Below are 22465 nucleotides of genomic sequence, written 5' to 3'. Positions count from 1 at the left end.
TGGCAGGGACCGGGTGTCCCCGGGGGAATCGCGGCCGCGCAGAGCCCTCCGCCCCCCGAGCGTGTGCGGGGACCCCCGGCTGCGGGGAGGCAGCGGCGAGACCCCCGCCCGCTGCGGGCTGGGACGGGCGGCGCGGGCAGGACGGGACTGCGGAGAGGCACCGGGAGCGGGCAGGGGGTGCGGGCGGCTCGGGGTGCCCGAGCACGTGCGGGGCGCGGAGCCAGCCCAGGGACCCCCGGCGGCACCTCCCGGGCAGCCCCTCCGGCTCCCCCCGGTCCCGCCGCCCCCGGCGCTCCCGGCTCCCCCCGGTCCCGGCGCTCCCGGCTCCCGTTACCCCCGGCCCCGCAGCCTCCGGTGCCGCCGGGCTCGCAGCGCCGCGGGGGACCCCGAGCCGGCAGCAGCGGGCCGGGAGCGAGGAGGAGGGAGCGGGACTCACCGTGGAGGTGCCGGTGGCGGTGCCGCCGCTCCCCACCCGCCGCCGCCGCTGTGCGCCCGGCCCGGCCCGTGCGGCCCCTTTATACCGCGGCGGGGCCGGCACCGCCCGCAGCCCGCGGGGGCTCCGCCCGGCACCGGCACCGCCGGCACCGGCACCGCCGGCACCGCCCCCGGCACCAGCACCGGCACCGGCTCCGGCTCCGCCCGCAGCCCCCGGGAACCCGCCCCGCACCGGCAGGACCTGGCACCGGCCCCAGCCCCGCACTGCGGGAGCGATGACCGGCACCGGCAGCACCGGCGGCGCCGGCGGCACCGGCGGCACCGGCATCAGCAGCGCCGGCGCTGCACCGGCACTGGCACCATCACCGGCATCACGGCACAGCCGCTATACCGGCGGCACCGGCAGCGGCTCCGGTGCTGCACCGGAACCGGCATCACCATCACCCGGCACCGGCAGCAGGCGCGGGCAGGGCACGGAGCCAGCCCCGGGGACCCCGGCAGGCGCTCGGGGTGGAGGCAGCACTGGGAGGGTGTCACCCTGTCACCCCCAAAGCAGTGACCGGTGAGGGACAGGGACAGCCACTGCATCTCCCCCCGCCCCGCTCTTGGGACACCCCCGTGTCACCTTCCTGTGCCACCCGCGGCATAAGCCACCCGTGTCCCCCTGTCCCCGTGGCCGCTGGGTGCCAGGGCAGGACCAGGGGCATGCGGGGACAGCAGCACCTTGTCCCTGTGCTGGCCCGATGGCAGGGGACAGCCAGCTCCTGGAGGGGCCATTCTGAGTCTGTGGGAGGCACAGCCTCGACTCGGGGCTCAAATTCAGCACTTTTGGGTTTCTCAGCCCGGCCGTGTCCTGCTGTGCTGGCAGCTGGGTGTGAGGAAATGCCGGGGCTGGCTCAGAGACCCGAGCCCCAGGAGCTGGCAAAGGGGATCCCTGCAGCAGGAGCACCCTGGATGGGGACATGGCCAGGACTCCCAGCCTTGCAGGGAAGGGGGTGCTGGACACGCCACCCTTGGCAGGACACAGGGCAGCTGGAAATGGGGCTGCTCACAGTGGGGCTGGGGAGCAAGGGGGGCACCAAGCTGGGTCCCTGAGGACTCTGCTCCCCCACACTGTGGGTGTGCAGGAATGGGGCCCTTGGGGCTGCAGCACTCATGGGGACTGCCCTGCCCAAAGGGAGGAGGTGACTCTGATGTTGGGGTACCCCTGAGCACACAGTGGTGAGAGGTGGTCCCAGCCAGGTGCCCTGTAGGGTCTCTTAGCCCCTCCTGAGCATGGAGGGGCTCTTGGTGCCACAGCAGAGGGGCCCATGCTCAGACCCTGTGGTGAGGGAGCCCCCGGACTGTTCAGCGTTCTTGTGGTGTGAGTACAGTGCCAAGGAGGGCCACAGAACTCCACTTTGGGAGCCCCCCTCCCTCCTGACTCCCCTCGGGGACAGCCACACATTTGGTGCTGCCTAGCCACAGGGAGCCTGAAGCACTGGCTCAGGCTGCTTGCCCAACTCAGGGCTCACCCTGGGGGTGTCACAGGGTCTGGGACATGACCACAATGGCACCCATGAGCTTTGCACGGCCCCACAGACACCACGGACACAGGGATTAGCACATCTCAGTTTAATCCCACACCTCATCCCAGCGAAGTTCCCTCCCCCCGACACCGCCAGCGGCATCCTGCAGGGCACAGCCCTGTCCCCAGAGAGGAGCAGTTCATGTCCAGGGCTCAGCCCCGCTATGGCAGCACCACGATCTTCTTCTCCAGGGTCTGCGGGGGGAACAGGACCCTCCTCATGGCAGCGTCCAGCTCCTCCAGCGCCAGCTGCGCGTGCAGCACGGCGGCGGCGTCGCGCTCGGCCGCGGCCACGTGCTTCAGCAGGCGGTACAGGTCCCGCAGCACGTCCCGCAGCACCTGGGCACGGCACGGGGCAGGGCCGGGCTCAGCACCGCCCCTGGGCACGCTGGGGCTGCCCCTTCCCCGGGCACCGACCACCCAGCCCCCCGTGACTCGGTTTCCCCGCAGCACACTGTGGCGATCCCGCAGCCCAGGGCCGCGGGGGCGTGTCGGGATCCCGGCCGTGGGGGTTCCCCTGGGGAACCGGCCGGTTCCCCCGCGGGAGCTGAGTCCCAACACGCTCGTTACTGGGAACTGCGGAGGGAGGCCGCAGCGCGGAAAAACCGGGCATTTCCAAGGCAAATCAGTGATGAACAACTCCCACAGCTCCCCAGAGCTGGCACTGCCCCAGCATGGCGTGGCACTGTCCATGGCACAGCCCAGCAGCTCAGAGGGACACCCCACAAAGCCCGCCTTCCCCAGGATCTGCTGAGGGAACCCTTTAGTGGGGGATGCCCAAACTGGGCATCTCAGTGCCTCGGGACTTGCCCTGGAAGCCGCTTGGGAATGAGCCCTGCAGCCCCTAGAGAGCACGGTGCGCCCCAAGGTGTGCCCAGGAGCCCCCTGGGGGCTGTCCCTGCCCCAGGGACCGGCAGGGGCTGACCCACCTCAGTGACCTTCTCACTCAGCCCCCGCAGCAGCAGCACCACCACGTGCACGGCGGCTCTTCGCACCTCAGCCTCGGGGTCTGTGCGGGCTATGGCTGTCACACAGCAGGTGACCTGTGGGGACAGGGCAGGGGGCATCACCAGGGCATGAGAGATGGAGCAGCCACCGACGTGCTGGCAATGGCCCAAGAACGAGGATGGGACCCCCGTGCCCTGCTGGGTGCAGGCTCCCAGCAGCTCCCCCAGGGCCAGGCAGCACATGGATGCTGTACAAGAGTCTGTATAAAAATCAGGCAGAGCCAAAGGAATCTAATTAAATCCCGGCAGTGACAGCCGGGAGAATTAGCAGAGCTCGCACCTTCCCAAAATAGCAGCGTGTGGCTCACTGGCATCACATCAACTGCCGGGATCCACCGGTGCCGAGCGGGAACGGAGCAGCCCCGGTGCCAAAGCCACGGTGTCTCACTCCAGGAGCACCGGAGGGGGCGGGCTGTGAAGATCCCGTGGGGCACAGACCCATGGCTCCAGGGCTGCTGGGCCCCTGGGGGTCGGGCTCACCCCACTGGGATCTCCCAGCAGCTCCCAAAGCCAAATCTCACCCACAGCCTGCAGCCGGGGAGGGTGAGGGCCAGCTCCTGATACTGATGATAACCATCATGATAATTAAGATAACGGGAGAGTAACAAGGTGTCATTAAGCGGGAGGTGTCTCTGGCAGGCACCACTTGTGCCCCCAGGTCTCCTCTGGCAATGGCTGCCATGGGTGGAGCAGGCACCAAAAATTAGGGCTAGAAGGCTGGAACCTCCCTAGTGTTTGCTTCAGGCCCCGTGACTTTTATACCCCACAATATCAGCAATTATCACTCATGTCCTTAACGGAAATGTCCCATTTCCATACGGAAAGGTCCCGTTTCCACGTCCCCAGCAGCCCAACCATGTGCTAACAAATGCAGCATTAAGGAGAGACGCGATGCTCCCCGGGCAGGGTGAGGGTCAGGGTCAGGATGGGGCCGTACCTCGTGGATGATGGATCCCAGCTGGAAGCCCAGGTGCTGGCAGAGCTCGCCCAGGTTGGAGAGGCTGCTGGCCCTCAGGGCTCCGTCGGGATCGCGGGCCCCCCGCAGGAAGGCGCGGATCAGCGGCTCCCGGTGCTGGAACACCGTGTCCCCTGCCAGAGAGCAGAGCCTGTGTCACCCTGCCTGCCAAAGCTCCTCTGGGAACAGAGGGGTGGGGCAGCTGCCTTGCAGCACCACTCAACAGCTGCACGCAACATCTGGAGTGTGGCTGTGCCCCCCAGCACACACCCCGTGGCACAGAACCTGGGGCTCTTTGGCACATTCCAGTCCTCCCAAGGGGTCGCTCATGGTTCTGCAAACACACCGAGTGTGAATCTCAAATTCTGACACCATCCAGACCCAATCCCCTGCCCCAATTAGCACACAGAGGTGCTGTGGATGTGTGAGCTGCTAATGAGAGCTCACACCCGTGCTCAGCATCCACAGCCATCCCAGGAGTGTGGTCACCCCACAGCAGCTGTGAGCCCCACGGTGGGTGTGGACACACCTCCTACCAGCCAGGGCCTTGAGGGCTGGAAAGAAAGCTCCAGAAGGCCAGCTGGCCTGTAAATTCTATGTTTTTCCAGCTCTCTCAAGGTCTGGAAACTCCTCAGACAATGGTGTCCTGCAGCAGATGGAGGCACTGGGGTGGATGCTTGGGATGCCCCAGGGTGTGGGGACAGGAATGATCCTTGGGGCAGTGGAGCCCCCATCACCCTGCACGTGGGGCTCAGGCTGGGGACTGGCACAGGGTGGGGGAGCACAGGGCAGCCCCGTGATGCCAAGGATTTGCTGGGGATGTCTCATGCTCTGTGCCTGCATCCCAGCACTTGGAATTACAGCAGTACGAGCAGGGCAGGGTGATCTGAGTGGGATCCCCTCCACAGCCAGCAGTGCACCAGCCTCTGTGCCAGATGGCTACAGAGGGGGCATGCAACATTTCCTTTCCCCTCCGAGATAGGGAAAGCCACTCCAGTGGGACAGAACACAGGGCTGGGGACAGGGCAGGAGCGGGGCACAATAGTCCCTTGGCAGAGCAGGAGAGCTCAGAGCCACAGAGAGCTGTGGAGGGATCCTGGAAACCCTGGATAAATCCTTGCTCTCAGGTGCTGAAGCTCTGCAACAGGAACAACCTGGTGCAATTTGTTCTATAAATATGCTGGCGAGCCGGGACGCGCCGGAGCAGCTCCTGCGGCACCGTGGGGAGAGCCAGGGCAGGACGTGCCACCGTCCCCGGGGCAGGACGTGCCACCATCCTTGGAGCAGGACGTGCCACCATCCCTGGGGCAGGACGTACCACTGTCCCCGGGGCAGGACGTGCCACCGTCCCCAGGGCAGGACATGCCACCATCCCTGGGGCAGGACGTGCCACCATCACCAGGACAGGATGTGCCACCATCCCCAGGGCAGGACGTGCTACCATCCCCAGGGCAGCACGTGCCACCATCCTTGGAGCAGGACATGCTATCATCCCTGAGGCAGGACGTGCCACCATCCCTGGGGCAGGATGTGCCACCATCCCCGGGGCAGGATGTGCCACCATTCCCAGGGCAGGATGTGCCACCATGCCCAGGGCAGGACATGCCACCGTCCCCAGGGCAGCTGCCAGGGACAGCCTGCACCCAGCCAGACACTCGGACACTGCCTGGGGAGCTCTGGGACTGAGGGGCTCTGAGCTGGTCGCTGGAGCCCCACAGGACACAGTGGGATGTCCTGAACCCATCCCAACAGTGAGGATGGATGGTGGCACACCCTGGCACCGATGCCACAGCTGGCAGAGCCCAGGGATGCCACTGGTGCGAGGGAATGTGGCACAGGGGCATGCCCAGCCAAGGCACAGAGTGCCCACCCAGTGACCAGGGAGCTCTGCCTGGCTGCCCCAGCACCATGGACACTGCTGCCACCTCCCTGGCCATGCACAGCTCCAGCTGCGTGCTCTGCTGGCCAGGCCTCCTCCACAGAGGCAGACAAGGCATTTTAGGACGTGTCCCAACAGCAGATGCCAGAAAGGCATCATCCAGCTTCCACCTCTGAGCCCGGCGTGTCCGGGCGCTTCCCGGCAGTCTCCAAGGCCGGTGCTGCCGACCGAGGGGATGGGGGGCTGCTGGCAGGACCCCCCACCCTGCTCCTGCTGCTGGCAGGACCCCTCACCCTGCTCCTGCTGCTGCCAAACCCCTGCACGCTTCTCTTGGGCTTTCAGACCCTTCTCATCCTCTGACAACAAAAGTCCCCTGTGGGCTTTCCCCCTGGTAATGGTGAGGCTGAGCAGTGCCGTGGCTGCCGGCAGCGGGCAGTGCCATGCCCACGGCCAGGGACTCACCCAGCGCCCGGGTGACACGCATCAGCACCTCGCCCAGCTTCATCCTGGTGACAGCAGCCATGGTGTCCTCCTTGCCCTGTGCTGGGCGCTCGTACTGTGCCAGCAGGACGGGCAGAATCCGCTCTGGATACTCACTGGAGAGCAGGGCAACGCCTGCAGGGGAGAAAAACTGGAAAATCAGTAATTTAGCAGTTGGCAGCAGGTGTCCTCTCCCTGCTGCTGGGTATGTCCTTTGACCAGTGAGGACTTGATGGGCACTGCAGCCAATGCTTGGCACAGGGTCTGGTCACTTCTCCCAGCTCTTGGCCATCAGCACACGGTGCCAGCGTGTCACTGTCCCTGCTGGATTTACCTGGCCCAGGCAGGCTCTGGTCACTGCTCCCAGCTCTTGGCCATCAGCACACAGTGCCAGCGTGTCACTGTCCCTGCTGGATTTACCTGGCCCAGAGTGGAAGCAGGAGGCAGTGTGTGCTGCATGCCCACTGCATCTCCCTGGGGCTGGTGAGAGACCACATCCCAGATGCAGGGATCCATCCATTCTCCAGCTCCAATGCCCTCCCCTGAACACACTCCAGCCCCTCAATGACTGTCTCGTCATGAGGGGCACAAAACTGACCCCAGGACTGCAGGTGTGATGTCCAGCACATCAGGAATACACCACTGGAGTCTGGCCCCATGAAACCCAGCAGTGCCACAGCCCCTGGCTCAGTCCCAGCCCTGATGCTGTGCCAGGGAGCAAGTGGGACATGGGGACCCATCTGGCACAGCCCCCAGGCCTGTGCTTGGCACTGCACGGCTCGGCAGGGCACAGGTGCCGGTGAGTCAGTGCTGCAGGAACCCACCAGGGTTAATCATGGCAGCTGCAGCGGCGTTAATCACTGCACGTTAATCACTGCACGTTAATCACTGCACGTTACAGCCTTTGTGCTGCAGCCCCGGGCAAGGACAGGCCCAGCCCGTACAGGCAGGGGAAGCACGGCATGAGCTCCTTTCCCAGCTGCTGCCAAAGGTTACCAACCCCACGGCAGCGGTGCCAGCGTGGCTGCGGGCCCGGGGCATGGCACACATCCCCTGCACGGAGCCCAGGGCACTGTGACCATGCAGTGTCACACAGGGCACACACAGTCGCCGCTGCAGGAACACCTGCCTGCAATCCCACGGCAGCCAGAGCTGCGGGGCTGTGCCGAGCGTGCTGGGGCAAGCACTGACCTGAGGGTTTCCTAGGAAGGGCTGTGAGTACTCAGCAGCTGCCACCTTGGCAGAGCCCTCAGGAAGCACCAGTGGGTGCCCCATGTCCTGGTCCTCTGCCAGCCTCAGCTGAACAGACCCTTCCGTGGGTGCTGGGGCTGTGCCCACGCTGCACTGGAACTGCAGTCCCAGCCTGTGGCACAGACCTGGCACAGGGATGGAGACCAGCTCCAGGGAGTAAGAATAACTGGGAGATGAAGTCTCCAGCTTCAGGAGCTCGGCATAGAGCCCACGTGTGGCCCCAGGCTTGATGGAACAGCACAAAGCCACAATCTGGGAGGGCAGGAGATGCCGAGCCCTCAGCCTGGCCACGGCTCTGCTGCCCTCCACTCCCAGGGCACAGCACAAACCCTCCCTGACAAAGGGCTGGCACTTGCCCAGACAGGCACTGCTCACCTTGGATGGCTGAGAGGTACACAAAGGCGTCCTCGTGCTGCACGTTCTCCAGGAACACCTGGAAGGAAGGAAGCAAAGCGCCACCAGCAGTGACCCAGCAAGGCCAGAGGGCTCCAGTAATGGTGACCATCTCCAGCCTGATGGCCTGTCCAGCCCCAGCTCTGCTGGTGGGGACACAGCAGGGGACAGGGACTGAGGCAAGGGACAGGGACCTCAGCAGGAGCCCGGTACCTGCAGCAGCTTCTCCTGCAGCCGAGCTGCCTCTGGATCCCTCTGGGTGACCAGGCTGGCGAGGTGGCGCAGGGCAGCGGCCCGGGCGGGGGGCTGGGGGTCGCAGGCTGACTCCAGCAGCTCCTGCAGCCCACCCGGGGCCGGGCTGCGGGCTCGGGGGGCTGCAGAGGCACCGGGAGCACGGCCCCTGCTCTGCTCCGTGCCGCTGCTGTCCCTGTGAGCAGGGGGGCCGGGGGCTCTGCCCGCAGGGCTCCGTGCCGCCGTGCCAGGCTGCGTGCCCAGCAGCCCGTGGGCAGCGGTGCCCAGCGAGCCGGGCGAGCAGGCGCCGTGGGTGAGGATGGCGATGCGCAGGTCTGAGGCCAGCTCCTGGGTCAGGGGCTCGGGGTAGCTGCGGGACAGCTCCTCCAGCAGCGGCACCAGGCGCTTCAGCACCGCGAAATCGCTGGATTTCAGCTGGCAGGGAGAGGGGCGGCGCTGGCTGTTAGCCATGGAACGAGGGCTCGCTCCCTGGCATGCTGCCTGGAGGGTGGGCATGGGGGTGAGGAGCCCCAGGTCAGGAACTGGGCTCTGGGCACCACGAGCTCCTCTCGGCCCAGTGCCAATCCCAGCCCTGGCAGCAGCCACGGGAGAAGGTGGGAAGCACGTGAACCTGAAGAACAGCAGGGTCTGGGTACGGGGACGAAGCCAGGGACATCCCTCCCACCGGCTCTCCAGCACAGCTCCACACAAACCAGTCTCCCTGTCCCGTGCAGCTCCCCAGCACAATTCCACACAAATTCAGTGCCACGCTTGCCATAAATCCTGCCTGGAAGGACGCTCCCAGCACAGCAGCCATGAGCTGTCCTGAGCTGGAGAAGCTCTTGCCCTAACCTGGATTTAACTGCTAAAATCTGGGATGTGAGGCCTGAAAAAGGGTGCTTCAGCAGAGATTTTGGATGATTGCATAAAACCCCTTGCCTGCTGAAACCCAAACAGCTCTGCAGCTCCTTCCAAAACCTTTCACATTCCATTTTCCAAATTATGTCACTCCCATTAATGCAAAAGTGGTAGCAGGAACTAGGCTGGGAGGGGCCCACTGCAGCCACAAGACTCTGGCTTTAACTTCTCTTCAACTACAGTTCTTTTCTAATTGCTAAATTAGAAATTTAGCAATAAGAGACAATAAATAATCTTTTTCTGTTAACAGCTGGATCTTCCTTAGGGCAAATCCAGGGATGAAACAACCCCAGCAGCTCGGTGATGGCAGCACGTTAATGGAAGTGCCATTGCTCCCCATGGCAGCTCCACTGACTGACACAGAGCTCACATATATATACAGGCATTACAAGGTAACTGAGAGATATAAATAACAATATAAATATGTATAAAATGTAAATATAAAAGTATAAGGGGATTTTCAAGGGTACAGCCCACATGGGAAGTTCACAACGCTCTGCAGCCAGAGTCTGCGACCGTGTGGGGATGCAGAGGGTGCAGGGCTGGTATTTAAAGATGCTGTATGTGACTGCACTGTTCTGACAGTGCCTTTTTAGGAGAGATTATCAATTAGTTAATTGGGCTCTTGGGGGGTGCCGTGCTCTGATGGAATCCTTGGTCAACACCCTAGCACTGCCCCAAGGAAAAAAATTGTATGTCTGTGTCTCTAGATGTATTTACAGGCTGTGACCGAGCAGGGACCCCAAGCCAGGGCATCCAGCTGTGCCACTGCACCCTCGGCTGGCCATGGCAGTGCCAGCCCCACACCCCACACCCCAAACCCCACACCCCAAACCCCTCACCTGGACGGCCCCGCCGAGCACGGCGGCCACGAGCCCCATGGCCATGGCGAGGGTCTGCGCCTCGGCCGCCGCGCCGGGGCCCCGAGCAGGGTGGGCACAGGCTCGCTGCAGCACGGCTGCCAGGAACTGCTGCACCTGCAAGGGAATGGGCATCAGCAGCAGGGACAGCCCAGGGCAGCCCCTGCAGCTCCTGCTGCCCCTGAGCACAGCCGAGGGTCCCTGTCCCACACAGCTCCCCAGCACAATGCCACACAGAGTACCCCCATCCCACACAGCTCCCCAGCACAATCCCACACAAACGAGTGTCCCTGTCCCAGACCTCCCCAGCACAATCCCACACAAACTCAAGGAGTGTTCAGACTCTGCTCTCAGGGATGCACAGGGCTGCATTACTGGGGTGTCTGTGCAGGGCCAGGAGTTGGACTCAATGATCCCTGTGGGTCCCTTCTAATTCAGAATATTATGTGATTCTGTAATTCTGTGAAACCCTTCCCATTTTCCTCCTGTTGCTGCTCAGCCAAGTGGGACAAGGTGATGGTCAATCTGGGGGGGTCTCTCAGCTGCAGAAGCCCCCCTGGGGCTGGAGGAACAGAGGGATCCCAGCTCCATCCCTGCCTCCTGCCTGGCTCCACCATGGGATGGAAGCTGGGATAGTCCCAAAGGGGAGCTCAGGGTGGGTGTGTATGGAACTGCCCTGGGTAAAGGCTTGGAAATCCCAGAGCCAAGGAGCTCCAGCCCCTGTCTGCAATCCTCCCACCAGCCTCCCCCTTATCCTGCACAGCTGACACCCCAGCTGAGCCATTTCCTGTGTTCTCACTTACTTTGGGATCTTTCCCACAATATTTTTATTCCACATGTAACGATCCTGCCTGGTTGGCACTGGCCTTCTCCACACTTGGCACCAACACCTCTGATCCCACAGGCGTCCTGCCCTCCTAACAGATCCTGAAATGAGGGAGTTGATGTTCTCCACGCCTTATCTTCTCCCAGACAAGCCTGGGAAGGGTTTGGATCAGGGTCACTCCTACCTAACAGGTGTGTTGCAACAGAGGAGGAACTATTGTGCTCCTCTTTCAGAAAACAAAGCATGAGGGCAACAAGGTCCTCTTGCACCAAATTCTAAACTTCCACCCCCAGGGCACTGGGTGCAGGCAGGATTTCCTCCTCAGCTGCCAGATTCCTTAAGCAAGGAGGGAGGCTGTGGGAAAAGGCTTTGCAAAAGGCTGCATAAAAGGCTCAGGTACCTGCTGGGATAATTATTCCAGAGAAGAAATTCCATCAAATAGCAAGCAAGTAAAAAAAATTGGAATATTTGCTCTCACAACACAGCGACACACGAGCTGGAGGGGTTGAAGTTTTATTTAATATTTAAAAAAAAAAGGAAAATTGTGAATAAATTAACAGTAGATTGCAACTGCAAAAAATTAAAACTTAAAAAAATAATCTAGGAAAAAAAAACATTTTTAAAGTGGAAGGGAAAAAAAGAAAAATAAAACACTGGGGCACAGCTGTGTCTCAGGCAGGAGAGAATCCTTGGTGCAGTGAGGAAATCAAGCTGACCTTGGTTATGGAGGAGAATACATAAATAAAATAAATGTGCAGCTGGGGCGGCACAGCAGCTGCTTCTCCTGGGCTCCCCCTTTGGGAGGATGGACCCCACTTGTTCCCAGCCCATTAGGGCCCCCAAACACCCCAGGGAACCCCTGAGTGCAGAACCTGCTCAAAGCCTGTCCCTGCCCCAGCCCGGGGCCTCGCTGAAACACAACCCAGGCAGGAGGATAATGGATTTCTTGTCTGCATTTCTTTGGTCGTGGGTTTGCATCCCAGACTCCTGGCTGGACCCTGGCAGAGCCCTTCCCCATTTCCCAGCGCCTCTGGGCCCGGCGGGAGGGTGTGATGGAGGCAGGTGGGGACAAAGCTGGGCTGGCCGTGTCCCCTCTGCTGCTGCCGAGCACACAAAGGCTCCTTTGTCCCGCAGGAAACGTGAGGAAACCTGCCTGAGCCATGAACAGCCCTGCCCACGGCAGCACGGGGAGCTGGCATGGCCGGGGCACTGGGGAAGCAGCAATAAACCCGGCAGGAGAGGCTGAAAGGCACAGGATCTGCAGGGATCTGCAGGGATCCAGAGGGCAGTGCCAGGCTGCCCTCGGTGCCAGCTGCCTTCCAGACTGACCCCATCCAGGGCACGCTCAGGGGAAAGACTGTAAATATCCTTTTTGGGGCCAAGGGGCACCAGTGGCCTTTGAAATTACAATATTTCATACATTTGGCACTGCCCACTCATGAATGTAGGAGCACAGTTGTGCTAATCAGGTTGCTGCCATCCAACCTGGCCATGGACACTTCCAGGGATGGCACAGCCACAGCTTCTCTGGGCAACCTGTGCCAGGGCCCCACCACCCTCACAGGGAGCAATTTCTTCAGTGTACCCCTTCTAACCCTGCCCTCTGTCAGGGGGAAGCCATTCCCCTTGGTCCTGTCACCCCCTTGTACAAAGTCCCTGTTCAGCTCTCTGGGAGCTCCTTTAAGGGACTGGAAGTTTCTCTAAAGGTCACTTTGGGCCCTCCTCTTCCCCAGGCTGAGCAATCCCAGCTCCTTCAGCCTTTGCCCCTGGCAGTGCTCAGCCCCTGCCCCTGGCACTGTTCAGCCCTTGCCCCTGGCAGTGCTCAGCCCCTGCCCCTGGCACTGTTCAGCCCTTGCCCCTGGCAGTGCTCAGCCCTTGCCCCTGGCACTGTTCAGCCCCTGCCCCTGGCACTGTTCAGCCCTTGCCCCTGGCAGTGCTCAGCCCCTGCCCCTGGCAGTGCTCAGCCCTTGCCTCTGGCACTGTTCAGCCCTTGCCCCTGGCAGTGCTCAGCCCCTGCCCCTGGCAGTGCTCATTTGATGCCCCCAGGCTTTGCCCACCAACCTGCTCCATGTCAGTGAACACGGTGTCCGAGACGCCCTGGCACAGCGCAGCCACCAGCTGCAGGACCAGCAGCTTCCTCCCCTGCCTGGCCTGCTCCTGCTCCAGCTCCAGCAAACTCCCTCCAGGCTCCACAGCTGGGTTTGGAGCCTCCTCATCCTCCGCAGCCACCTGAGTCAGCTCCTGCCGGGAAGGGAGGGCAGGCAGGGGTTAAACATCGGGTTAAACACGGGGCCAGCAATGCCAGGTGAGTCCTCACACCACCACCACCCTGCAGCTGCTGGATGGAGGGTTCTGAGAGCTGTCCACAGCTCCTGGGTGTCCCATCCCTATCCCCTCCTGGGACTGTGGGCTGGGGAACAGAATCCCAGTCCAACCCAGGCCTGGGGGGAAGCGTGGGGGCTCCAAGTGAGATCAAAGGAAGCAGGTATGGATGGGGCCCCTCTTCTGGAGCCAAGGAAGCAACAGGGATTATTCCCAGCCTCCAACACACTTCAGACATGCTCCTGTAGTTAAAACAGCCCAGGGGGAGGATGAGGGTTAACCCCTTCAGGGATAGGGCTGCTCCCACTCCTTGCACACAGGGCTGCCCCAGCACACACAGGGGATGATCCCCCTTTTGCCTTCTGCTTGTCAAGGAAACCCCTTCCCACAGGCATGCCCCAACCAGGGCTGGCTGCCCTCACCTTCAGGCAGTGGATGAAGAAGTCTCCAGCCAGACCACTCTTCTGGCAGTGGGACAGGAGCTCCACCAAGCTCTCCACATGGCACTGCTCCAAGGAGATCTTCTGGTACAGGGCCTCGTCTTCGTCGCTGGAACAGGGTCAGGTTGTGCTGCATCACCAGCACAAACACCCCCAGAACCCCCTGGCACCCAGCCTGCAGGGCATGGTGAAATCCCAGGCTGCATTTCCCTGGAAGCCTTCCTTCCCAGCACTTCCCAGCACAGCCTGGAGGCAGCTGAGCCAAACACTGCCCAGGTCATTTGGGCTCTGCTTATTAACTAACCTGCACTCATTAACACAAACCATGAGCCCAAAACATACATTTCATCCAGCCCATAAACACCATGATTGGTGCTGGGTAAGTCAGGCAGAGCTGTGGCAGCAGGGGCATGGGCAGAGCCAGTATGGAACACGTTTAAAGTAGTCCCAGTTTAAGCAAGGCAGGGCTGCTTCTAATTCTGGCCCTGCAGTACCTAAAGTTTATAAAAAGGCTGGAGAGGGACTTTGAGCAAGGGCATGGAGTGACAGGACAAGGGGGAATGGCTTCCCACTGACCAAAGGTGGGTTAGATGGGATAATGGGAAGGAATCCTTCCCTGTGAGGATGGGGAAACCCTGGCAGGGGCTGCCCATAGCAGCTGTGGTTGTCTTATCCCTGGCAGTGCCCAAGGCCAGGTTGGATGGGACTTGGAGCACCCTGGGATAGTGGAAGGTGTCCCTGCCCATGGCATGGGCAGAACAAGATGAGCTTTAAGGTCCTTTCCAACCCAAACCAGTCTGTAATTCTAACTCAGGCCAGGAAAAGCTTGAAAAGAAGCCAATCCAACCAAAGGTATTTGTGGGGATTTTACTGCAGGTGCCCCCATCTCCCAGCACACCCCTGGCACAGCTGTGCCCCTGCCTGCCCCCAGTGCTGCCCTGGCCCCTCACAGCCCCTCTGTTCAAAGCCAGCCTCCTGCTGCTGGGCATCCCAGCCTGCGTGGCTGGAGACTAAAGGCTGCAGTTAACTCCCAGCACGGGCAGCTCTGCCTCCACTCAGAGGCCATCTGCCCACACCAGAGGAGCTCTGTGACGCTGGCACTGCCACCGCCTGTGCTGTGACCGTGCCACCTGTGCCCGAGGGACTCTGCTCACTGTGCTACCGCACAGGCTGGGGCTGGGGGCTGGAATGTGGGGGGTGTTGAGACTGGAAAGGCACATCCCCTTCCCAGACACTGCACAGCAGGCAGGAGTGCACAGCAACGCTCAGGTGAAGCGTGATGCTTTGTGCGGCTGCAAGTCAGAGCTCTGCACCATGTCCAGGGAACCTGGGGGCTGTGCTGGCTCTGCGGGCTCTGTGGAAGTGTCACCTGCCTGAGCCTGAAGGGATGAGAGCCTGTGGGATGGCTCTGGCAGCCCTTGCTTTGCCTGGGCTCTCTGCCAGGAAAGCCCTGGGTGCCCAGTGACTCAGGGACTGCCCCACAGCACTCACCTGATGGTTTCCTGCACGACGACGGCAGCACCGCCCTCGCTGCCCACCTGGAGCTGGCACCGTGGGTGCAGGGTGGGCACGTGGCTGCTCAGCCCAGCCAGGCCCCCCAGCACAGCCAGGGCCTGCTCCCGCTCTGCCTTCTCCAGGAACCACAGCAGGATGTCCTGGCACGGGGAGCTGCCAAGGGGAAAGGAGCCAGTGGTGACACTGCTGTGCCCACTGCACCCTCCCTGCACAGCTTTGGGATGAGGGACATGGCTGGAGTGCCCTGGAGCAGCCCTCCCTGGGATGCTCCAGCTCCTGGCTCTGGCAGCTGAAGCATTTGTGCCTGTTCTAAGGGAATCAGCAGCACATCCTGCCCTTCTGGTGCTCCCAGATGGAAGGATTTGGGTTCCTCCACACTTCAGGCTGGCAAGGAAGCGCTGTGAACACCCTTGGCACGCCCTGCCTGCGCCTCACGCCGAAGTGACAAGGGCTGGTGGCAGTGCCAAGGGAGAGGAGGAAGGAGATGGGAGCACTGAGGTGGCACGGGGAGCCCTGCCAAGGGAAGAAGCAGGGTAGTGAGGTGGAGCAGCCACACTGAGCCGTGCCAGGGGTCTGGAAACCCGAGCACTTCCAGGCAGCTGTGGGTTCAGCCATCCCTGCCAAATTCCTGAGCAGAGGAAGCAGTGACTGCTGGCCCAGCAGCAGCAGCTTGAGCCTGGCGTGTCCCACAGCCTGTCACAGCACTCACTGCTCTTTGGGGTGATTAACGAGGCCTTTAATATTAAACAGCACAGGCTGTGTGTGCACACACCTTTTAGGGAAAGCCTGCACGCGCCAGCATCACCAGAGCACTGTGTAATCCCACCAGGAATGCTTTCACCAGGCTGGTCCTAACTGCAGGGACAGCCTGGGGGGACCAAGGAGAGAGGACAGCCAGCACTGGTCACCCCTGTCCCTGCCACGGCTGGCACGTGTGGTGCTTCATGGTACCAAGGAGAGAGGACAGCCAGCACTGGTCACCCCTGTCCCTGCCACGGCTGGCATGTGTGGTGCTTCCCACTGTACTCCAGTCACGGGGAGCTGGGCATGCTGTGGGCATCAGCTGCCAGGATTGCACCAGAACAGTGATCCCAGATTGGAGAATGATCCTGTACTGCCAAGAGGCAGTGCTTACACTGCTTTCCCAGTTTTTATGCCATTTGTAGACCCCTCCATCCAGTTTCCAGCATCACTCCCTCCATCCATGGACAACCACAATCCCTGCTCCAGGCAGAGCCACCCTGCGCTCTGAGGGCACGCTCAGCCCTACACAGAACACCCTGGCTCCAGGGAAGACAAAAACTAACAGAGAACAGGCTGCCAGTGAGGCTGTGTGCTGGCCTGGGGTTGCTGCCTGCTTGGAACAGAGTGCTCTGGGGTGAGGAGGAGGATCTGTGCTCCTGCCTGTGCCCTGTGGCTGCTGGAGAGGGAGAGCCCAGCAGATGAAACCCCAGCAGAGCACAAAGGCTCCCTTACCGTAAGTATGACACATTCTGCCTGGCGAAGGAATAGAGGGAAAACACCACTCCCAGGACTGGCTGCAGGGATCCCAGCAGCAGGCTCGAGCTGTCATTGCCAACCACAAACACCTACAGAGGGAGAGAGGGGCACAGGGAGGGGAGTCAAACACCTGCAGGGCAGAGGGGAGCCCAGGAACACGTCTGAGCACAGGGCAGCTGCCAGGGAGGATGGTGGAGGGCTCTCAGCCTCTTCCCTCAGTCTGGAGGCTGCCTTCCCTGATTATGCCGCATTCCCTATTAAAACCTGCCTTCAGCACCACCTTTCTCTAGGAATTTGTTTAACCACAGCAGGGCTCCAAGCTACAGGAAGGTTGCAGGCAGTTTTCGTGAAGTCTGCTGCTCAGGAGTAAGGTCCTGCCTTACCCAGGGATGCAACAGGTCCCCTGGCATGAGCAAAACTTCACTGAATGACTGCAAATCTCAAACACAGAGATCAGTCACCAGCAGGGCAGCTGGGCTGGTGGGTGCTGAGCTGAGGCTCTGGGGGGACTGCAGAGGCTCTGGGAATGTTGTTGGTGCTCAGGGGAGCATTACAGGGGCTCTGGGGATGCTGTGGAGGCTCTTGGGGGGCTATAGGGGCTCAGGGGTGACTGCAGAGCCCTGCTCCTCCCCTGCACCTCACCCAGCACCCTCCCCAGAGGCTGAGAAATGGTCCCCAAGGGCCCTGCCCTGCTGCACTGCTGCACACAGAGCTGTTTTCATGTGCTAATCCCCACGGAGCCATTCCTCCTCCCCAGACCCTTGTGTACACAAAGGCTCCCGATGAAGCCCCAAGGATGGTTTCTCACTAAGCATCAAATGACACTTGTTAGGCAAGAAACCCCCCCAAACCTGGGGTCCCCTCACTAATCTGGCTGCTGTCAGGCCCCCAGTGCTCTGCCATTAAGGAGGGACCTACCCCAACCCCCCCAGCACTGCTCTGGGAGGGAGCAGCCCTCCAGACCGGTCTCTGCCTGCCAGCCAGTTACAACAGATCGTTACTGGGAAAATACACAACAATCCCAGCATTTAAGAGCTTAGCCTGCCTCGGGGCATGCCAGGAAGCAAGTCACCAGCTCCTGAAATTTGAATTCCTGGAGTGGAGATGTCCTTGTGGGCTGGAACGTGCAGCAGGAAGCGGCTGGAGCCTGCAGGGTGGCACTGGGGTTACTGGCAGGAAATGAGTTATGAGGGGAGCTGTCACAGGAGACACCTCCACCAAGTCCTCACCCTTCTCAGGAAGCACAAGGATGGACCTCACCATCCCTCAAGGCCAAGATCTGCGCTCCAAGGAAAGCTCAGAGCTCCTCACAGGGCCTAAGGAGGCTCCAAGGGGGCTGGAGAGGGACTTTGCACAGGGGACAGAGTGACAGGACAAGGAGCAATAACTTCCAACTGCAAGAGGATGGGCTGAATGGGATACTGGAAGGAATCCCTCCTGTGAGGTGGTGAGGCCCTGGCACAGCCCATGTGGGGGCTGGGGTCCTCCTGCACATGAAGACCAGACAACTGAGCATGACTGCAGGAGACACTGACTGGGTTTGTGTGGCCCAGCACACACTGAACTGCTCACCAGGTCTCAAACCAGCCTTTTCTCACCCAAAGCAGACATGGTACCTTGAGCACATCTTCCACACAGCTGCCCAGCTCTACCTCTGGCACCAGCACGGCCCCTGCTGTCAAATCCTGCAGTGCCAGCTCTGAAAGCAAAGGGCACACACATGAGCCCCCAAAACAGCCCAGAACTGCACTCCCTGCACCCCAAAGCACTCCCACAGCTCCCTTCCCTCCCCATGGGAACAGAGCAGCCCTCGTTAGCCATCCTAATTGTGCTGAAGTGTCATAAACCCCCAAGGAGACAGGGAAATAACACAGACCACAACTCCATGATGGATGATTCCCCAGAGAGCTGCTGGCCCGTGCGGGGAACCAGCAGCAAGCCCAGAACAAGGATGTCAGACTGGGAGAGGCTCCCAAGGAGCACGGGGCAGAGCCAAACTGCTCAGCTGCCACGCTGCAGCGACTGCACTCAAACAGGGGTAAATATGGGGTACCCAGACAAACTGACAGGGTCAGCACAGGGAGCTGGGCTGCCACACTGCCCAGCCTGGCCTGAGAAAACTCGGAGGGAGCGACAAAAACCAGTGAGGAGCAGAACCAAAGGCTTCCCCAGCCCAAGAAGGTACCTGTGGCCTCGGAGCCGCGGCGCAGCGGCGCCAGCAGGGGCTGCAGCAGGAGCCTCTCTGCCAGCTGGGGCTGCTCCCTGGCCATGCTCAGCACCGTGCTGGTGGCCACACGCTGGAACTGCCGCGCCGACACCTTGTCCTGCACGTGCAGCAAGTCCAGAATCTGCAAGGAAAGAGAAACAAGGATCAGCAGCCCCTCAGAGGGGACAGCCTGGCGCCTCGCAGCAGCCAAGGAGCCACCCATGTGCTGCTTTGCTGGCAGCTGGCGTGACATTCCGTGTGTGGAAGAGCCAGGGTCCTTCCACCACACGCAGGGCACCTCTCTGGGTCAGAGCAGGAGCCTGCACCACTCCCAGAGCCAAAGAGCTACACACAGAGCTCTGTGTAGCACAGTGACAAGTCCCTCGTGTGATCAGACAACATCACCCAGCATTTCAATAAAACATGGAAAATTCAAGAGTGGAAACGGCCTATTGCCAGGAAACCATCTCCACGTTGTGCTGGCTTGAGCCAGGCCACACTAGAGCAAAAGGAAGAGCCCGAGCACCCTCCAAGCTGAGAGCTGGCTCTGCATTCCCCAGCAGAGGGGACAAGGGGCTTACCTGGGGGCACACCTGTCTGTAGTAGTCCTCGAGGGACAGGCACTGCTGGGGGCAGGCAGCCAGGATCTTCCCAACTTCATCACATTTCCTCCAGTCCAGAGCTGCTGCTTCAGCACCAGCACCACCTACAGCAGCAGCAGAAATCCTGGGTCAGCTCAACCCACGGCCAGCTCTGGCTGAAGCCAGGTGTTCCTAGCCAAAAATTGGATTTTGAGTTTTTATTGCTCTTTCAGGAGACATCTGAACTAAAGGATAGAAAGGGGAAAATTGCTTTGCAAGAGCCCTGATAATGGAAAGCAACTCCTACAGCCAGGTGGGTGAGCCAAAAGGTGGAGAGGTTGTGCTTGGGCGGTTGGAGTTGGCCAGATGAGATTTTGGCACTAAAAACTGTGGGATCCAGCTTGTGGAGAGCAACAGCTTCCTTCCCTGGCAGGACACGGAGAGCAGGGCATGGGATGGGTCTCACTGTCCCTACAGCTCTCACAGCCCAGTGCCCAGCGCAGCTCCCACCACACTGGCACTGGGACAGGGCACTCCCCAGGACTGATCTGGACACACACACTGTGTAACCCCATCGAGGCACAAACAGGCTTGGAGCCTTCCAGCGTGGCCCTCTAACACATGTGTATCCCAAATCAGAGCAGTTTGGGAGCTCAGTGCAGTCAGAGGCACAGTCTGTGTGTCACCATGCCACCTCAGCCTGGCACAAGCCAGCCCCTACACCCAGCTCTGTGGCTCTGCTCTTCCGGGGTGAACGGTCTCCAGACACCTCTGAATCTGTGATGCTGGGGCCCAGGGCCCCCCACTCACCGTCTGTGCCCTCCAGGACACCCCGAACCACGGCCTGCACCCCGCTGGGCCTCAGCAGCCTCTCGGAGAGCAGGTGCCCGCAGAGCCGCCGCAGCCAGCCCGGAGCCGCCCCCGGGCACCTCTGCAAGGCAGCAAAGGAGCAGGTGAGGAGCCTGCCTGCACACACCTGTGCCCAGCCCACCCTGGGCACAGCCCATGCTCTGACAGAGCACAGCACACAGGCTTTGAATTGCTGCTTCATGCAGCGGCACAAAGCAAATCAGGAATTAACGAGAGATCAGCCCTCAGGTGCTTAGCATGCTATTCCATCTCTGCAAGTGTCCCAGGCCAGGCTGGATGGGGCTTGGAGCAACCTGGGACGGTGGAAATTGTCCCTGCCCATGACAGAGAGTGGAATGAGATGAACTTTGAGTTCCCTTCCAGGCCAAGCCACTCTGGGATTCTATGATTCTATTACAGGCATTTTCCCATGGGGACTTTCCTAAAACAACACTTAAGAGATTCCCCATCTCCTCCTCCCCAGGATGCTTTGGAACAGCCGCAGAGAGCAGCAGGTGCCCTGTGTCATCCCCCGAGCGGGAAGGGCGAGGTTTGGAGGAGCAGGAGCTGTGCTTGGCCGGGCACAGTGGATGTGGGTGCCAAGCCAAGGTGGCACGTGCGGCGATGACAGTCCCTGACACACCCACACTCCGCTCCTGCCACACACCCAGCAGCCTCCAGCGCTCGGGGACGGGTTTTTAAGGTGTAAGAACATTTCCAGCGGAGCAGCATCCTCGGCGTGCGGTAACCACGGGGGTAGGGATGCTGACAGGCCGGTGTCGGGGATGGCCCCGGGTACCTGCTTGGGCTGTCCCTGCAGGACGAGCAGCTCCTGCACGGCCATCGGCTGGTAAACACGGTCCAGGATATCCCCCAGGGCTTCCCGGCACTGCGCTCGCTCCGCGTCCGAAACGCCCTGGAACAAAACACACCGGGGCTCTGATAAAACAGCTCGGTCCGGGCGGTGTGCCGGTGCCCCGCGGGCTCCCCTGGGCGGGCTCCGTGCCTCCCTTCTCTGACACGGGGCAGGACACGGGAGGCACCGCGGGAGGAGCGGGCTGGGACACGCACGGCACCCCCGGGGAGCGGGGCACGGGCCGCGAGTGCGGCACGGACCTGGCAGAGGGCGGCGGGGCCGTGTCCCAGCGCGCAGAGCCCGCACAGCAGCAGCCGGAGGTGCCGGGCGAGCAGCGGGGCGCCCAGCGCGGGCAGCCGGGCCAGCTCCACCAGCGCGGCCACGGCGGCGAACAGCCGGGCCCCGCGGCTGCCGGGCGGCGGCCCCGGCGCCGGCCCCGGCCCGAGCCCCGGCGGCAGGTGCGGCAGCAGCCCCAGCCCCACGGCGGCCCGCAGCGCCCGCCGCAGCGCCCGCTCCTGCCCCACGCTCAGCGTGTCGGCGCCGGGCGGCGGCGGCGCCCCGGGAGCGGCGGGAGCGGCGGGGGCGGCTGCGAGCGCGGCCAGGCGCTCCTTGAGGCACAGCAGCAGCGCCAGCAGCCCGCAGGCCGCCGCCCAGCCCGGCTCCGGGCCCGCCACCCCGGCCGCCAGCGCGGGCGCCCGGGACAGCACGGCCGTCCGGAGCTGGCGCAGCGCGGCCCAGCCCGCTGCCCCGGACAGCCGCTCCTCCAGCGCCGCCGCGTTCCTGCGCAGCGTCTGCGGGCACAGGGCGCGCTCCTTGCCGGGCTCGGCGGCGCTGTCGCTATCAGCGGGCGGCCCCAGCAGCAGCTCCAGCGCCTCCAGCACACGGGCCGGCTCCGGGCCCGGCTGCGCGCCGCCCGCCATGTCCGGAGCGCTGTCGGTGAGCGCCGCCATGCTGCGGAGGCCAGGGAAGGGGCGGGGCCGCTGCCGGCCGCCATCTTGGGGAGGGCGCGAGGGGCGGGGCCGCGCCGCTGCCGCCATCTTGAGGAGGTCGGGACGGGAGGAGGGCACGGCCGGAGAGCGGGGCGGGACCGGGACCGGCGTGAGGGACGGGAGCGGGGAAATGGCTGCCGCTGCCAAAGCGCGGGGTAGGTGCGCTACTGGGGAGGAACCCTTCTCACTTGAGAGTGCTGAGGCCCTGGCACACGTGTCCAGAGCAGCTGTGGCTGCCCCTGGATCCCTGGCAGTGCCCAAGGCCAGGTTGGAGCAGCCTGGGACAGCACAAGGTGTCCCTGACCGTGGAGGATGGAGTTCAATGATCCATAAGGTGTCTTCAAACTCCAACCCTTCCATGGTTCTGCTTTCCCTATGGAAGGGGCCATGGCCACACCTGCACAG

At 62.1% G+C, this 22465-nt stretch overlaps 1 protein-coding gene across 1 annotated transcript; it reads right to left on the bottom strand.

The window, feature by feature from the left end:
- Window positions 1-2034: 2034 nt before the first annotated feature.
- Window positions 2035-22021, bottom strand: TANGO6 (transport and golgi organization 6 homolog). The gene is made up of 17 exons (XM_059481509.1): window positions 21332-22021; window positions 21015-21131; window positions 20177-20297; window positions 19367-19491; window positions 18765-18927; window positions 18196-18278; window positions 16556-16668; window positions 15056-15232; window positions 13547-13673; window positions 12864-13043; window positions 9959-10093; window positions 8181-8633; window positions 7950-8007; window positions 6306-6458; window positions 3947-4098; window positions 2932-3045; window positions 2035-2341 (listed from the first exon to the last, which is right to left on the bottom strand). Exons 1-17 carry the CDS (start codon window positions 22019-22021, stop codon window positions 2165-2167), a joined length of 3138 nt encoding a protein of 1045 aa, XP_059337492.1. The 3' UTR covers window positions 2035-2164.
- Window positions 22022-22465: the final 444 nt, after the last annotated feature.

The sequence above is a fragment of the Ammospiza nelsoni genome, chromosome 13, assembly GCF_027579445.1.
Source record: "Ammospiza nelsoni isolate bAmmNel1 chromosome 13, bAmmNel1.pri, whole genome shotgun sequence".
NCBI lineage: Eukaryota > Metazoa > Chordata > Aves > Passeriformes > Passerellidae > Ammospiza > Ammospiza nelsoni.
This window is presented reverse-complemented; position numbering and strand designations above follow the sequence as displayed.

Excerpts from the sequence above, each read along its gene's own strand:
- TANGO6 (XM_059481509.1), bottom strand. The coding sequence starts at position 22,021 with ATGGCGGCGCTCACCGACAGCGCTCCGGACATGGCGGGCGGCGCGCAG. Across the intron at positions 13,044-13,546 it reads TCTTCATCCACTGCCTGAAG|GAGCTGACTCAGGTGGCTGC; the intron begins GTGAGGGCAGCC and ends CCTTCCCGGCAG. Across the intron at positions 3,046-3,946 it reads TGGGATCCATCATCCACGAG|GTCACCTGCTGTGTGACAGC; the intron begins GTACGGCCCCAT and ends CTGTCCCCACAG.